We start from the raw sequence: 18,037 nt of genomic DNA, 5'->3' as shown, positions 1-18,037 counted from the left end.
CTTTTTCCCGGGTCGCCAAGCCTCTCTTCCTTCTTCCCTTCATACTCTCCTTCTTCCTCGTTCACATCCAGGTTTTCGTCCAATCAGTGAATATTGTGTTCACTGACGCTGAAGCAGGATCATCAACTGTTCGGGCCGTGGTACCCTGAGGGCACTCTCCATAGTCATGTGGCTGCCGATCTACGGCTATCGTCTGTCAGGACACAGACGAGCTTGTTACAAATGGAAGCCAAGGGACAGTTGTGATTCCTATCTCCGATCTCTCGGGAGATAGGAATTTAAACCAGGAAGGCCAACCAGGTATAATCAGTGGCGGCTCCACAACTGGTTGGCCGAGATTCGGGCTAGTTGCAAGCCCCATGTGTTCCTTTCCCGGGATGCTTAAAAAGCTTTTGCCGCTATACGTTGGCCCTGTCTCCACGAAACGTTACAAATGTTTGCCTTCAGCTCCTTATATAGGAAATTGATACAGCTGCTGTATCAGGCCTGACTACGATGATAAAGGTGAACGGTACTGTCTCACCTGCATTCACAATGGAGTGGGGACCCGAGAGAGATGATCCTTGTCCCCCCTCCTCTTTGTCCTCCCAATTGAGCCCGTGGCATGTTGGGTCCACGGACACTCAACAACACAAGGCTTTATGATAGTGCCCTCGAATGTTGAGGAGGAGAAGGTTTTCCTTGTGCACTGATGATGTGCTCCTCTACATTAGGGAACCTTCAATGATTGTCCCAGCTGTTTTTCCAAACATTCGAAACCGATGGTAGAAATCTGGGTATAGAATTGAGGTAAATCGGTATTGTTTCCCTCCCCTGCCCCCGCCCTCCTTTGGCACACCTAATCTGTCCACCCTCACCAGGGGTGTGAAATTCCTATAGTCCAATATCCAGGATATATTGTTTGGGGCAAGGACAACAGGTTTTCATGTCTATGTTGGGGCATGTAGGTCCAACCCCCTGCTGGCAGTTTACAGCACCATATTATGGAGCAGGGAAGGGAGGTGTCTGCAGTTGACGTAATAATTGTGTCCATATGCTGAAGCTGTTTGAGCTTGTCTTCACGGTTCATTAATTTAAAGCCTTTATTGTTATTAAAGCAAGCGCTCTAAATACATGTTGTATGCTCGGATTGCAATACTGACAATGATTACAGTAACAAAAATATGTAAATGTTTTGCAAAGTTTAACAATATGAGGCTACATGTAATTCCCCCCACAATGCTCTCTGATTACATGAACATATTTGCAGAAGCTTAAAAGCTAGATTGACGATTATTTGCTTTCAGAGTAAAATGTTCACAAAAAATGGAACTAGGGAAAACATTTTGCTAAATTACTGTGTAGTTTTAAGTAGCATTTCTTTGGAGCGTCATTCAGTAAAACGTTTTGATGCATGCTAGTATTTCCCAAAAACTTTTCAAAATGGAAAATCATTGAATCCAGTTTTATCAAGATTATGAGAAACATGAAAATAAACAAGCACTGACAAAGCCAATAGTTTCGACACTGGTGGTCAGCATTTTGGTTTTGTCAGTGTGTCTCTTAATTTGACCTGGCTTTTGTAAAACATTATTGTTGTGGGAGTTACTGGGCCCTGGCCATTGTAACAAACATTGGCAAAAGGCAAAAATATTTTTTGGTCTAAAAAAAGCACACATTGCCTCAGTTGTTTCTGGCACAGAACAAAACTACTTTGTGTGCCGAAATGCTCCTTGTGAAAGAGCAGATTGCGGTCACTCACAGTGTAAATATATATGTAGATAGAGAAAAAGATAGAATTTTAATAAAACCGAAAGGTCTTGCTTAACTCTAGACCTAATTAGGGGCCCAATTGTTAAAGTCACAAAAGTACACCCATGGTATATGTCTTTGCATTAGTGTAGATTTACATATTTAATTAATTCACAAGAATATACAGAAGTAGACCAGGAAATTGTACTCCTTAAAAAATGTGTGAACTGCATTTTAGAACGAGCAAATATGCATGTACAGATTTGCTCATGCGAAAATATGTTGAGTGTTTACAAGTACTCTTTCCCTCAACCACTTTTTTTCCCAACCCTGGAAAAACGTTTTACTTCTGCCCTTGTCAGGTGTACATTTCTAACCTTTCTTAGCATGGGAAAAGATTAGAGAAGCTTGTGAAAATCCATAAAACATGCTAGTTAGTAGGTTTGCACAGACTCAAAAGGGCATTCCAACCTTGGAACATTTTTCTTACTGCTGCGTCCAGCCCTAGTATGTAGATCTGCAGAAAGATTAGCAAAATAAGGAAATTGCTAGTATTCACGCCCTACTATAGTATTAGCCCTGGCATAATCAGAGAGGCTACTATCATTGCTCCCATAATGTGTCACCACTTTACATAGTACCAAAGGGACAAGTAGATTTTTTTACAGGACACATAGATTTATGAAGGTACATGTCCTATGGACAAGTAGATATTTTATTAAATTCCACTTACCTGACTCCCTTGAGACTGGTGATAAATAGGGAGGGCTTCCAATACCAAAGTATCTACTTTAGAACAAAAAGTGGCTTGAAACCTGGGGAGGATGGTCCAGCAATTTCAGGAAGATGCAGAGAGATGGAGGGTGACCCCCCCTTACGTTCCTAGGATGTGCTGTCATATTCAAAATGATTGCACTCCCCAAACTTCTTTACACACTGCAAAATACCTACTGCAAGATCCTGGAAGAGTTGTTTAACACCATAGATGGGGAGCTAAAGGCCCTGCTATGGAACAAGGGCCATCTCAGGGTGGCGCTGCAGACCTTGCAGCGCAATCCCTCTAATGGGGGGGGGAATTTCCCTACCAGATTTTAGGGTATATTACTGGCCCACACATCTGGTGGCTATTAATGATTGGGTCTACACATCACATACTCACCCGACCTACAGGCTAGAGAAGGACCGACGGAGGGCACAATTGCACATGCATTTTCTATATAGTGAATGGGATGTACTACAACAGCTGCTGGCAACACGGGTAGCATTGGAGGCATGGACCAAGGCTACTAAGTGTATTGGGTGGGCTCATAGGGTGATTTGAGGGACCCCACACTTGGGGGCGATGCTGCGGGACCTGGGAAAGCTTAATGCTTTGAGGCCTGAGACACAATTGGCATCTCTAAGTTTAGGGACCTCCTGGAATGGGTGGGGACCTTATGTCTTTCACATCACTTCAGAGAGAATACCAGTTGCATCCAAATCAATATCTGCAGTACGCAAAAGTGACGCATGCCTGGTGTGCGGAGAAGTTGGGCGAGATTGAGATCCCTGACTGCACACTCTTGGAGGGGAGGTTACTTATGGAAGGGCTTGATAGGAGTGCCGTTTCCCCCTTGCCTACAAAACACTTCATAGCGACATGCCAGACAACCTCATTAAGCTCCATGGATGATGGATACGGGCAGAGATGACTGGGAGGCAGCCCTAACGCACCTGTGGAAGGTGGCCATTAAATTCAGGTTGAGGCTGATGGAGTTTAAAATATTACATAGGATTTATCATGACATGGCGAGACTTCATGCAATGGGAAGAGCAGTATCCCCAGAATATGTGAGGTGTAGAGGGGAAAGAGGGGCATTTTTTGCACACACTGTTGACGTGCCTGGCAATTCATCTATATTGCAACAATATAATACACAAACTACGTAACATACTAGAGGTGGACATCCCACTAGAGCCAAAATATGTCCTTAAAGATATACCAAATTATGTGGATGTCTCCTGGGCTAGGCTCCTCTTCAGTAGTCTGGGACTAGTGATGCCAAAGAGCGATAATACTAGGCGATGGGGAGCACCAGAGGTTCCCTCTTTGAGAGAATGTAGAAAGGAGATGGATATGTATATGGCAGCCGAGAAAGTCACATATACAGGAATGTATCCTCGAAAATTCTACAAAGCTTAGGGTCCATGGAGACATTACTACAGACTGGACGTTCTTGCAGAGGGAGATGGTACCTGACTGTTCCCAGTTAGTTGTGCTCGCTATCATTAAATTGCTATTGTTATGGTGATGTAAGGAAAATGTTCTTGTATGTACAAATGTAGCTGCTGCACTACTTTCCACCCGTTAATAGTTGGGATTGTTCAGGATGTGCGTTAGCATATTAAAAATATTGTTTTAAAAAAAGAATAATACCTTAGACAATATCTGGCCCCATGTCTTGAAAGAAGTGATGATCAGACGGCACTTTATGGTTAGATGTAGAACCAGACCCTTCAAGGGTACTTATATTATATAGTTAGATTACATTATTTTAGTTTGTTGAATAGCTTAATATTCTTAATTCGTGATGTTATGACTGAGAACATATGTGCAAAGAGAAAAGTCTATGATATAAGTATATGTAATTCCCTTCTTTTCTTTTGTATGTACAACTGACTTGTACTATGTGGAAAATACAGTAATAAACAATATTTAAAAAAGCACTTGTAGGGCCAACACACCAAGAGTAATAATTGAGTTAACATAACGAACTCTTCAGACAGTGTTTAAAATACCAGAACTCCTCAATCAATTTGATTTTCCCAGGAACGTTGTTCCACCTCATTAAGTAAGTTTCCACCAAACACACACTTGCTCAAGCTGGGCACAGCTAAATAACCTTTATGGGAGCATTTTATGTGCTTAAATTTGGTCTCTCAAGTAACTTCTTTAGTGTATTGCACCCTCCAATTAAGTCACTTTGGCCATTATAGCGACATCTCAGAATGTTCTTTCCTCAGTGGAAAACTAATGAAGACTGGTCTGTGTCTGTGGTATGGGCCCTGCCTCGCATCAGCTACCATCCATACTGTACATTTTAGATTGAAGCCTACCAGACAGTACAGATGCATGCTTGCTGAAGACTTCTTGGGGAGATTCTGAAAGCTCACCTAGAAATGCATTTCACCCATTGCTTACCATTGGCTTTGTGGTTTGTAACTCACATTTGCTTGCTTTCTGTTTTCTTGCTTTATTTGTTTTAGAGTGTCCAACATGTCTTAGTCCCGCCTGTGGAGCATAGCTTGATTACCACCTCTCCTTGTATTCTTCAATGAGTGTTCAGTTTCTGTAAGCAGTCCTTTGAATTGTTTCTTATCTTGTCCCATTTCCTTAGCAGTCAGAAATATAGGTCAGATATCAGGCTCTGTCTTCTGAGGGAGCTTAGTGTTTACTTTTCTTTCTCTGACTTCAAGTTAACGGAATGTGTGTGACAGTCTGGGTGTGTGAAATGAAAGGGTTTTTCAGGCACACTAGAAAATGTAAATGACTGTAAATGAACTGTGCAAATATTTCAGAATATATCCGAATTAGGAAAGCTCAAATAAAGCATATTTTTTTCATTTCTGAAATGTGGCGGAAACAAATAGTTTAATACAGTCAAAACAAATCAATACACTAGACTAGGTGATGCCATTTTTACACATTATTGTTTGTGCGCTGTATAATTTTATCAGTAAAACTGTATATCTGTGCAAATGTAATGGTAATTTCGACTGAGTGTGTTTTCTGTAATGGCAACCTTATTATTTGTGTACTGTATAACTTTATAAGTAAAATTGTATGGCTGTACAAATGTAATAGCCATTGCAATTCAAAATGTGTTATCTGTAATGGCAGCACGCTATACACCATGTATACTCCACTCAATGCCACTTCTCTCTAAGACACTCAACACCATCTCACCCTACTCCACTCTGTGTCACTTTGCTCTACCCCACTCTATTACACTCCACTCTAAGATACTTTATGCCACTCCACTCTTCACCATTCTACTCTGCGCAACTGTACTCTTCTCTGCTCTACTGTACTCCACACCACTCTGCTCTTCTCCATGCCACTCTTCTCTACGCCACTCGACACCACTCTGTGCCACTCTAGTCTAGCCCCACTCTTCTCCACTTTACTCCGCTTTACTCCACTCTGTGCCACTCCATTACTCGACACTCTACGACACTCCACTCAACGACACTCCACTCTGACACTGTACTCCATTCCACTCCACACACTCTGACACTTCACTCTATGCAATTCTACACCACTTCACTCTACGCAACACTACCACACGCTATGCCACTCCACTCTACGCATTCCACTCTATACCACTTCACAACACTCCATGTTACTCTGAGCCACTCCACTACACTCAGTGCCACTTTAGTCCACTCCAAGACACTCCATGCTATGCCACTTCACTCCACTCTGTGCTACAACACTCCACTTCACTATTCTCCACTCTGTGGCACTCCAGTCTGACACTTTGTTGTGCTTTTTTCCACTCTCTGCCACTCCACTCTTCGTCACTCCACTCTGACACTCTGTTCCACTTTGTGCCACTCTACACCACTCCACTTTACAACATTCTATGCCACTTCACTCTATGCCACTCTGCGCCACTTCACTCTATTCCATGCCATCATACGTTGTGCCACTCCACTCCATTCCACTCTATGCCACTTCACAACACTCCATGCCACTCTTCTACACTTCATGACACTTTAGTCCACTCAGACAATCCACGCTATGCCACTTCACTCTGTGACACTTTACTCCGCTCTGTGCTATAACAGTCCACTTCACTATTCTCACCTCCGAAGCACTCCACTCTACGATACTTTATGATGTTTTTTTCCGCTCTCTGCCAGTCCACTCTACATTACTATACTCCACTCTGTGCCAGTCCACTCTAAAACACTCTATGCCACTTAACTCTTGGCCACTCTTCTTCACTCTACACTACTCCAAAAAACTCTACTCCACTATGATGCCCCTCTACTCTATGCCCGCCACTGTACACTCCTCCACTCTGCGTCACTCTACTCCACTCTATGCCACTCCACCACTCTGATACTGCACCACTCCAGTGTACAATGCTTTACTCAACACAACTTCCTCTACACCACTCCGTTACTTACCTCCACTCTTCACCTCTCCACTCCTCTCTTCACCTCTCCACTCCTCTCTACTCTGACACTACTCCACTCTACATCACTCCACTCTACGACACTTTACTCCACTCCCCTCCACGACCCTCTGCAACACTCCACAACACTTTGACATTCAGCTCTATTCTACGCCACTCCACTCTGACATTCCACTTTATGATACTCCACTCTGTGCCACTCTTCTCTATGCCATGGCATGCACTTCACTCTATGATACTCTAATCCACTATACTCTACAACTCTCTACTCAACTTGACTCTATGACATTCCTTTCCACTCTACTGTACTCTACTCCGTTCAACAGCAAGGCATTCCACTCCACCCTCAGCTACACTCTAACTTTTATCCATGCTGAACAGCAGCCACACTGGTGTACAACAAGGCTAAAACACATTGGCAAAGCCAGGAGCTGTTGCATAGGCGAGACCTATTGGCTTTGCCAGTGGTTGTTTGCATCACTCGCATCTGGCCCAAACCTTTGTGGTATGTAGTCAAAAAAGACATTACAGCAATTGGGCTATGATGCCAAACCCCTTTTTATAATGGCATTCCTTCTGAACTCTTAGAAGGGACTCGGTTCAGCCTGTATTTAGATGTGAGAGATAGTTAACCTGCCCTCCTCAGATAGATTTTATCAAAATCCGATCCCAGCATTCTACCTTCCGTGGACAGACTAACAAGAGACTCCCAAACCTGCATACTCTCAGTCTCCAATTAGCCTCCTTTTTGTTTTGCTGTAAATGCAGAATAACCAGCTTTTTCTGCACCCAGTGTTACGTCTCTCAAGGAGACCAATACGTTTCTTAGAGTCCTTCATCATTCCTGCTAAGAATAAACATCAGCTTTGTGCTGTCAGCAAAGAGGGCACGGTTGGTCTTTCTGGCAACAAAAAGCTTTTGTAAGAGAGCTAAACCATTATTCCTATGAGGATGTGGCGCTGGGCCGCAGGGGGTCTTTAAGCTCCGATTGGAGGAGGGCTGAAGTGATCCCAGGGGGCGTCAGGCTCTGGCCAAAAGAAGTATTATGTAGTTAAATGTGCTTTGCAGAAAATCATTTCTTAATTTTTTTTTAAAATGTAGCATAACCTAACTGCACTGTTTAAATAGGTCTAGCCATCTTTAAACTTGCCATTTTAATAGAATAATTGTGAACAATTCTGAGGGAGGAGCGATGTTTTTTTTTTTTTTTGTACGGGGTGGTCGGCATTAAAAGGTTTGAAAACCACTGAGTTTGGGCCAGAGCTGCCGACTCTGGAGTCTTGTCGTCGGACAACATCCTGTGGTACTGGGCAAATCACTTGTTCAATGTAACTGGTGCTTATGTAAAGTGCACTTTAAGGCTCCTTGGAACTAGGGAGGTAGGTGAGTAGATAGGAACAGGGTATGGGCAGTGTGATGAAAAATGTTCATTGCAGAAGCACTGGCATCAGTGCTCATATGTGAGGCATGAGATCTGCCCGCCTAGTGTAAGCAGGGAGTTCAAATTTGCAAAAACTAGGAATGTATGGACAAGCTTTTAAAAAAATATGGTGCTGCATAACTTGCTTAGGGAAGTGACAGTAAATATTTAATTTTACACCACGTGTGACATCCAAAACAGGACATGAGGGGGTGATGTGAGAGGAAGCTTTATAGTTGTTTGAAGAAAGGCTTATAATGCAAAGCAGGTTGGAAAAGTACACTTGATGGTAGGCGTCAGGCTGTGAGGATGCAAGCAGAAACATGTCTCCGTTACAATTCTTAGCATATGTATGGTACTTTTGAAGGTTTTACTGACCAGATGGTACTAGACCAGATTAAAATTCTACAGTCTTAAGAAAAACACGTTTCTGAAGAGTCACATTTCAGTGCACAAATGCAGTGTCTATGGCACTAACTGTTGGAGGAGCTTCTTTGGGTCCTCAGTAAAAAAACACCTGGCTTTTCTGCTTTGTTTTTAATGTTGAAAAGGTTGAGGGTGGTACGACCATACAGAAACAGAGATGGTGAAGGACTAAACTGAACGAGGGTTGTTATGTGTGGGTCACCACACAAATTGTGATCCGCAATAGATGTCCAGCAAAGACAAGTGAGATTAGGATGTAGAGAAAGTGTAGTCACTCAGAAAGTGTGTTTTTTTTTTTTTTTAGGATAGAGCATGTTAAGGGAAGACTTATAAGTACCTGGGCAGTCTTTAGAATATGTTATGTCTGTGGTGACAAGGATATGCTAAAAGAGGATCCACCTGCATGTGATGTAGAGATGAGTAGCTGCCACCTTTCGAGTGGATTCATGATCTGCTGTTACCTGGCATTTCACAAGTTTTATGATGGTAAATAGAAAAATGGGCACCTTAGTCATCCAGACGTGTGGTCTTGTACTTCTGGAACTGGAATTATATGTTTTCTATTTACAAGTGAATTAAATGAAAAGGGCATTTAAAAATATGATACAGAAAGAAAACCAGAAGCTGTTGGTACCTTCTGGGTCTAAGTTACTATCGGAAATGTACAGCGCTTCCACAGTAGATGCTAGAGAGCTTATACCATTGTCTCGATTGTAAATGAATGGAATACGGTGGGGGTTGAGCTATTTTAATTTTAGGACTATTTGGTTAGACTACAGTGTTTCTACACAAAGTAATAGTCTCTGTTGCATAGAAACCAGATGAAAAGGATCGTATGTAACTCTGGGTTGATCCCTGGAAAATTGAGCATGCTGACGCCCCAACTGGTTTGTTTCCAGTTATGAAAAAGTAATATACCTTCACTCAAAAACGCACTACCCAAGCAAAAGGGGACCCATATTGAGTAAATAGTGATTATTTGGTGGCAAGCATTTTGGTGTCCAGTTAAATGGGCTGTCCGGGATCTGCTGACAGATGTCCTGGATTGACACTGTTCAGGTATTTTGTTCAAAGTCATCTCCCATTTGCGAATTGCATCTTCCTTCTTGGTGCCATGTTTTGTGGGCCTTAGAATCAGGGAATCCAAAGTCATACAGATTTGTACTGGTCAATGTGTGTATGTTGATTAACCCCAAACAGAGCCCAAGAAAAACTCACCATTCTAGTTAATAACCTTCAACAGAGCGATAGAAGGAGCTATGTGGTTTTAAACTGGACTGATTCCTAAGTGGACAATGATTACCAGAGCTCTAGTAGCCCACTTGAACTAAGCACAGAGGCTCTAAGCACACTAAGCATCGCATTTTACCTAATAGTGTTTTTTTTGTTGTTCAGTTAGTGGGTGTTTAGTGAAGGGATGTTTTTAACCTTGAAACTCGGCTCGCTGACCTGTCCAGTGTAGCGTCCACCACGAAGGATAGAGTCAGGCATATCACATTAGACTTTTTGAATTTGAGTTCTTTCGTACCTCATATGATATTGCCTAAAAGGCCAATCATCTAAAGAAATCTAGACTCTAATAATGCATACATGCTAAAGTGCTTGGGGTTGTGTGTCTGACCAGAATGTGGTAGCACCTTCTGTTTTTGTATCATGATATTATCTTTGCTTTTAACTTATCTAAAAAATAAACAACTCGTGTTTGTGTGAATGTATAATACTAGCTGAACATTGAGATTGACACGCAAGACATGTATGCTCAAAGTCAAGTCCCCAAAGATATCCAAATATATTTTTTTTAGTTATCCAGTTGGACTGCAGTAGTCTTTACTGCCCTGAGACATGAATGTTAAACAAGAGTACCCACACTGGAGTACCTGTCCGTAACCACTGACTCCCCCAGCACCCCAACAAATAGCCTGGAAACACTGCTTTGTCATGACAAGAATTAAAACTGTGATTTTACCATACACGAGATCTGTAAGCTTGCTCTGACATATTTTGCCGCATCGGCTAGTCGCTTATAAGGGCTGTCATTGCAAGAGTTCTCTCCTTCATATGATCTCTTAATGGACTCGCTTCTGGTTGCAAATAGTATGAACTACTAGAGTCTGTTATTTCCATACAGTAAGGTGTGTTAGTTTTCAGACATCCACTCGGTCATTGCATTTTATCTAATGAACGTAGAGACTTTTCCTCTTGTCTGCGAGGTTCTGTAGCTGTCACTCTACCTGTATGTTCCGGTGCAGAAACAATATATGCTGTGCGTGCAACATACTTCCTGCTTACCTTCATTCATCATTGTATTGTATATTGGGAAATTATAAATGTGAGCCTAAATAGTGTGCTGATGCTGTTAATAATTAATAAGTTTATTTTAACCAACAATTCCTTTATTTCCTGCTGGGATATAGCTTTATATTCCATCTAGCTATCTCAGTGCTCGGGTTATACCATTGTAAGGGCCACTTCATTGTAATACTACAGGTTCCAACACCAGAGGGGGGATCTTCATCCACAATGCACGAAATATATAGTTCTGGAACACTTTGTATCAGAGGCACATATAACCCAAACCAAGCATAGCAAGGTGCAAAAAGTGTGCCCTTGCAAATGAGCAACTACGACTAACTTTGTGCCTTTTGCGCAGTCTCATTAGAGTGTAGTAAATCTCTGTGGCCTTGTGAAGTTATAGATTTGCTTCTTAGAGGAGTGGTACAAGTCACCCTACAGACCCCTGAGTAACAGTTAATACTTTGGCTTGTGCCTATCTCTGATTTTACTTCAGGGGTTGGACGGTGGGGAAAAGCCTATTGGTTTTGTTTCTCCTTGGAATCACTCGTGTATGCGGGTGTCCAGCATCTGAAATCTATTGGAGTTGGCTATGTGTTGGACATACTCTGTCTTGATGATTGTTGTTGGCTGTGTTTTTTCATTGACCCAACCCTTCTCGAATACTTAAGATCAGATGTTGCACCCGTTCGCTCTCCGATAAGTTTCACAATCCATTTCTTAGCTCTTGAAAGACTCTCTATGTCTGGGGTTCAAAATGTTATTTCACTACTGATTTACCGTTCATTAATTGGCATCAAATTAAAAACCTTCATCCTAATATCCTACATGTCGTAAAATGCATTTCGAGTGTGTCTCTCATATATACTTTTGCACTAGCAATTACTCTAAACAGTGAACATGCTATTCACTGGATAACATACAGTCTTTTTTCTAATACCAGAGTTCGTCAGCGTGGCTCAAATTGCTACTGGCTATAGAATGTCTCACTTCCAAGTCAAAAATGGTGCACCCAAACGGAATTAAACTAGTAAGCTGCGGATTGCATTAGTACTATCACCACAGAAATGGCTGCATGAACTCCAAAATTAACATAGTCTTCCCAGGATTTCGCTTCCAATTCTCTCTCCTTTGGTCCTCAAATTACCATAGCATGTCTCAACGTAAAGTGGCAAGCACGTTTATGTAAGAGCAGTGCCCCTTGATTCAGGACGCTAATTAGAAAAGCCCTTGATTTACCTTCCATTGATAGTGCAAATTGTCGATGATATATCCACTAATGTTTTGTCTCTGTAATGTTTTATTTTTTTAGAATTTGTTTGGCGTTACATAGAACACAAAGGTGCAAACCACTGCAGTGTTTTCCTATAAAATTCAGTTTTGCTTCTGAAAACGAGGAAAGGCTGGCTTACCAGTGAATATGGCCGCCAAGCTATTTAATTGGGCTTACATCAGAACAGTTTTCTCAAATAAATTTGGTGGTTCCTACCTTTATGTATCATTTGTGTTCAGGCTGCTTACTTTTTTGAGTATACTTTAACAACTTCGTATCAAACAATTCCCTATTGTTAAACTATCTAGTTTCAGATTTGGGTAGTAATGTGTTTTATTTAAGAAGCAATGTGATCACTACGTTGTAAATAGATCTTTTCAAGAACCTACCCACATGTAAATTTGTAAATAGCACAGTAGGGACTCTGAAGCACTCTACTATGATCTGGTCGGATCCTTGTTGCTTCTATGACACCACGTCTTGAAGAGCTGTGATTATCACATCCATTGTCAGTAGCACATACAATAAGCCCAACTTTCCTTTCATAAGATGAGGTGGTAGTGCCTGCTTCTAGGTCAAAACTCCCTATTGTTAGATCCAGTGTTTGAAATAGTAGACCCTTCTACGTTTCGGATTAGAGCATCTGATTTCCATTAAGAACAATGTGGGTCTTAAAAAAACTTTAATTGTAAAGGAAGCTAACTCAAGCACTTCCTTACAAGGTAAACTTGGTGAGCATGCCAGAATACTAGCCAGGACAGGGAAACAGATGTAATTTAGAACAAAATAAATTTTTTGATAACTTGTTAGCTTTTTTCTTATTTAAAATAAATCAGTTTGGAAAAACGTCTGACATAAGACTGCAAAATAATTTAAAGATTTCCTCCTAATGTTCAAATACATGAATAATTTATTGTTCTAGGCTTTTATTTACAATCAATGACTTTTAGCCCAGTGTTAATTTTTAATGTTTTCACCTATGGTTGTGTTTTCCCTGTAGGCTCTGGCAGACATCATGCCATCCTCTGCTGTGATGTCAGGGATCATGATTATGTTGCAGCAGTTTGCAAGCGGGCTTCGTAGTCGGAATGAGGAAGCCCGTGCTAAAGCAGCAAAAGATCTACAGCATTATGTGACTACTGAACTTAGAGAGGTAAGAGACACATATAGAGTGAGTACCAGGTTTGCAAGGGGAGGAAATGCAGGGTCCCAGAAAGTGAAGGTGGTCATCCAGATGTAAAAGTCTGCAAGTGGAATGACAGGGGAACTGGGCTCATTCATGAAAACAGGGCATGATGCATGAGGTGCCAGAAGTCTGGCACCAAGAGCAAAGACCATGGTGGTGAGGATGATGAAGATGGCTAAATATGAGGAATGAAAAGCTAGGGTGTGATGCATGGGGTGACAAGAGTAAGGCGGCAAGAGCCAAGACCATGGTGACGAATATGATGAAGATGGCTAAATGCCAGAAATGAAGAGAAAAGGCATAGTATGCTGTATGGAAGTAGAAATAAAGAATTACTGAAGAATGAAACGGTAGATGGCATCACCCTTTCAGTTAAACAGGATGTGAATGATTGTGTTTGAAACTGTGTATTTTTTCCATGCCACGTAATCAGACTTTGGTGCTTGTAGAAAAAAAGCTACCTCCAAATGCTAGTAGAACATGCATGTCCTAATCGCCCTGCAAAATGTTGATTTGCCTTAAATATATCTTCACTTCTACACCTTGGTATTCCATAGCAGATAACCCTGTCCCAAAAATGCTCAATCTCTACAGGTGTATCCTCTCTTCCAGGTCAGCCATTGTTTATGCTATTGCACCCATTTTGAACAGGGTGAAGTCTATTTTCGAAAGGGTGCTCACTGTGAACTGTATCTTGAACTAGGTGAAGTTTATTTAAGTTCACAGGCATTCAAATGATTGTTCCCGTTAACCCCCTAAAAAATGCCCTTCAAGAAAAAGTGCAGCAAGCATAAGGTGATGGACGGAAAGCTTAAGTTAATCTCAGCCACTGGCAATCACTCAAGCCCCATCCCATCCCAATCCATTGTTCTTGTCCACCATGCCACCTTAGTTTGGACCCAGTTGCATGCAAATCAGTGTTGACCCTATTCCAATGGGAAAAGTCTAGTTTGAACCACAAAGCCAGGTCCTCTCCGAACTGGAACACAAGTGACCCAGTACCGTGTTCACCCTTAATTGGGATCATCAGCCAGGTATAACTTAGTTCCAGTGGCACAGTGAACACAGGACGCCTGTGTGAGCATAACCGCCATATTAGGCAACAAAAACAAGGTGATAGATGGAATGTTTGAATTAATCTCAGCCTCTGGCAATCACTCGGTCCTACATCCCAATCCATTGTGTTTTGCTAACCATGCCCACCTCAGTTTGGACCCAGCCATATATATGCAAATCATTCTCGACCCTGCTCCAATGGGAACAGCCCAACCCGAACTGCCAGGGTAGGTCCTCCCGGTACTGGAACATAAAAAGCCCTTATTAGGGCTCATCAGCTAGGTCTAACTTGGTTCCAGTGGCACAGATTGCATGAAACCTACATCTGGGCATACCTGTCACGCTTGGTATAGTTGTTGGAAAACAATGCATTGGGATGCGACTCAAGTGATTGCCAGGGGCTGAGATTAATTGAAGCAGTGGATCCATCACCTTTTTTGGTCCCTTTTCACGAATAAGGAACAGAGTGACATTTTAGTCAAGGGAAATAACTAAAGATATTTATTACTAATATATTTTTTTTTAATAGGCTAAACCATCATGGTTTTGTTAGACAAAGTTCAGTATTTTGGCTTCACTTTCAGAGCATGTTTTTTTTTTATGTGGATGCTTTAATGTGATCTTAATAACTCTCCAACTCATGATTCTTCCTTTAAGATTTAGTTATAACCAGTTCTTATATATGCCATGTTTCCTTGATTTTAGGTGACCCAAGAGGAAGCCACTCAATTTTATGATGAACTCAACCACCACATTTTTGAACTGGTCTCCAGTTCTGATGTGAGCGAGAGGAAAGGGGGCATTCTTGCAATTGGTAGGTGTATCCAGCACCTACTACACACAATAAGTGTTCAAGTTCACTAAATTGGGTTGTGCATTCAGAAAATGTTGCCACTTTTGGCTCGTGCTTTAAAGTCATTTTGAGCTGTGTTGAACATTTATTTTCGTATTGTATACTGTTAGGTAACATGGGTTGGAAGAGAATCTGAGGGTGTCCACTAAATTTGTTTTTTCACATTAGCAGCATGTGTTCTTCCAGGTGAAGATTTTATGGTGTTTGCTGCTATTGGGATTTTGGGTGTATTTGGAAGAATGTTTTGTGTTCAGGATGTAGTTATTGAACTTAATTATTAATATCTTTCTTGTCATGGTGAGGGTTCCAGTCTGCTGATTGATGTGTTTAGGTGTAGGTAAGAACTAGAAAGTGTTGCATGTAAGTGTGAGATTGAAGCATCTTCATTTGTATATAAAAAGCCAAATATGTTATGTTCCTAAAGGCTTAACTACTTTAAATTGCACCCACAGTCAGCCTAATCGGTGTTGAGGGCGGCAATGCCACCCGTATCAGCAGATTTGCGAATTACCTGCGGAATCTACTACCCTCCAGTGACCCAGTGGTTATGGAGATGGCATCAAAGGCCATGGGACGTCTGGCAATGGCAGGGGATACATTCACAGCTGAATATGTGGAGTTCGAGGTAAAGCGAGCCCTTGAATGGCTGGGACCTGAGAGGAATGAAGGAAGAAGACATGCAGCAGTGAGTAGTTTAATCACTATGTTCCTAAAGGGAGAAAGATTGGGGGTCCTCTTTTATTATTATTTTATTATTATTTGTTTATCAGTTTGACTAACAGACTACATACTTATGTTGAGCATGGCCGGGCACCTTTATCAATATGGTAATAAATAAAGCATAGCTGGTTGAGTGTGTTAATGATTGACTTCATTATGCTGTGTAATTGGAATAGACCCATGGATAACACATTAAGTGTGGGAGTGAAAACATAGCATTACATTGGTCTATATAAATTCATAACTGAGTATATTACACTGCATTAACCTAATTCACCCAAGAGTTTAACTTGTTTCTTGCTTTCCCATGAATCCTTGTACGATGACTGAGTTGTTCGTTGACTGCGTGTAATCTGGGCTCCTTTTTGGAGTCCTGCCAAGCTTCTGGCTGAGGGCACTAATGTGACTCTTGGGGAGAAGATTGAGATTGTTCCCCAGAATCTCCTGCATTTTTACTGTCCGTGGGCCAGCAGAAGAAAGCAGAATAGATAGGTCAGGTGCATTCATTCTACCACATTTTCTTTGATTCACGGTAAAGAATTTCTAGTCATAAATATGTTAGGTTTTTATGGTAAGAGTCCCAGTGTCTAACTGTCTATCATATTTCCCAAACATTTTTCCTTTTTATTAATGCAGATATGCAATACAGAACTGGCTTTGTTTGCAGGATGTGCCCAAATAAAAATAACCAATTATTTACTTCTTGTAATTAACATCTTGATAATGCTCCCAGACCTAGACAATTTTCTTTTATATCAATAATTGTAATTTATCTTATGTGTGGCCTTGTTTTTCATCCAAGTTGGCATTACCTCAGATATCATGATAGAAAAATCTTGTGTGCTTGGAAGTTGCTGTATCCTTAGACACATGTATCTCCATCTGGCATCAACAAATGTTTTCATTGTTGAGGAGCACTTTGAAGTAGTGTACCATGTGTGCCTGATGGACTTCAGAAGATAATATTGGACTTCTTTGAATTGGTTTGCTTACAGATTGATAGCATTGTGGTGACCTTATAAAATTTGACATTGTAGAGTGTGAATTTTGGTGCCCCATTAATAGCAGCCTACCAACTGTCATTAGGACCATATGAATTCACCCGCTTTGTTCAGTTTATATTTTTTTGTCTAGGACCTAGTATGCCTTGGTTCCATTTATTTTTCCAACCTGAGTATAATTTACTCCCTATCCCTTTAACTTGTGATTCTGTGAAAGATAGAGAAATAGGGAGCTGGGACAATCCTGATAAACCCTCCTGCCACCCCCGCTTTTCCTTTTGTAGGTCGAGCGCGCAAGCGCTTTAACCTGTTGTCACTATTGTGGGCTTTTTACCATGCCCATCTCATGCCCGTCACTTTCACTTGCTTGTGGGCTTGCCTTTCAGAACTCACTTGATGTCATTGGTAGATGCTTTGCGTGTGTCCCGCCATGAGGCTGTTTTTGTCACGCCTTGCATACTGCCCCTGTTACACAACACAACATAGCAGCATACATAACACAACATGGCAGCATAACACAACATAGCATAGCATAACATAACATAGCATAACACAATGTAATAGCATAGCATAACACAATATAGCAGCATAACATAACACAGCATCGCATAGCATAGAATAAAATAACACAGCATAACATTACAGTATATAGCATAACATAACACAGCATAACACAAAATAGCATAATACAACATAACATAGCATAACACAACATACTATAACATAACACTACATAACGCAACATAACATAGTGTAGCATAACACAACATAGCATAATATAACTAAACATAGCATAGCATAACATAACACAACATAACACTTCATAAGACAACATAGTCTAGCATAACACAACATAAGACAGCATAGCATAACACAGCATACAATTTAGCATAACA

The 18,037-nt window shown here is 41.2% G+C and overlaps 1 protein-coding gene across 2 annotated transcripts in view; it reads left to right on the top strand.

The window, feature by feature from the left end:
• MTOR (mechanistic target of rapamycin kinase) overlaps window positions 1-18,037 on the top strand; it is a 1,113,749-nt gene that overhangs the window by 24,824 nt on the left and 1,070,888 nt on the right. For both annotated transcript variants that reach the window (XM_069241238.1, XM_069241237.1), the window contains exons 2-4: window positions 13,326-13,478; window positions 15,273-15,381; window positions 15,873-16,105. In XM_069241238.1, coding sequence (XP_069097339.1) covers window positions 13,341-13,478; window positions 15,273-15,381; window positions 15,873-16,105 — 480 coding nt within the window. In that variant the 5' untranslated portion in view covers window positions 13,326-13,340. The remainder of the gene's footprint in view (window positions 1-13,325; window positions 13,479-15,272; window positions 15,382-15,872; window positions 16,106-18,037) is intronic.

Source organism: Pleurodeles waltl, chromosome 6, assembly GCF_031143425.1.
Source record: "Pleurodeles waltl isolate 20211129_DDA chromosome 6, aPleWal1.hap1.20221129, whole genome shotgun sequence".
In the NCBI taxonomy this organism is placed as follows: domain Eukaryota; kingdom Metazoa; phylum Chordata; class Amphibia; order Caudata; family Salamandridae; genus Pleurodeles; species Pleurodeles waltl.
This window is presented reverse-complemented; position numbering and strand designations above follow the sequence as displayed.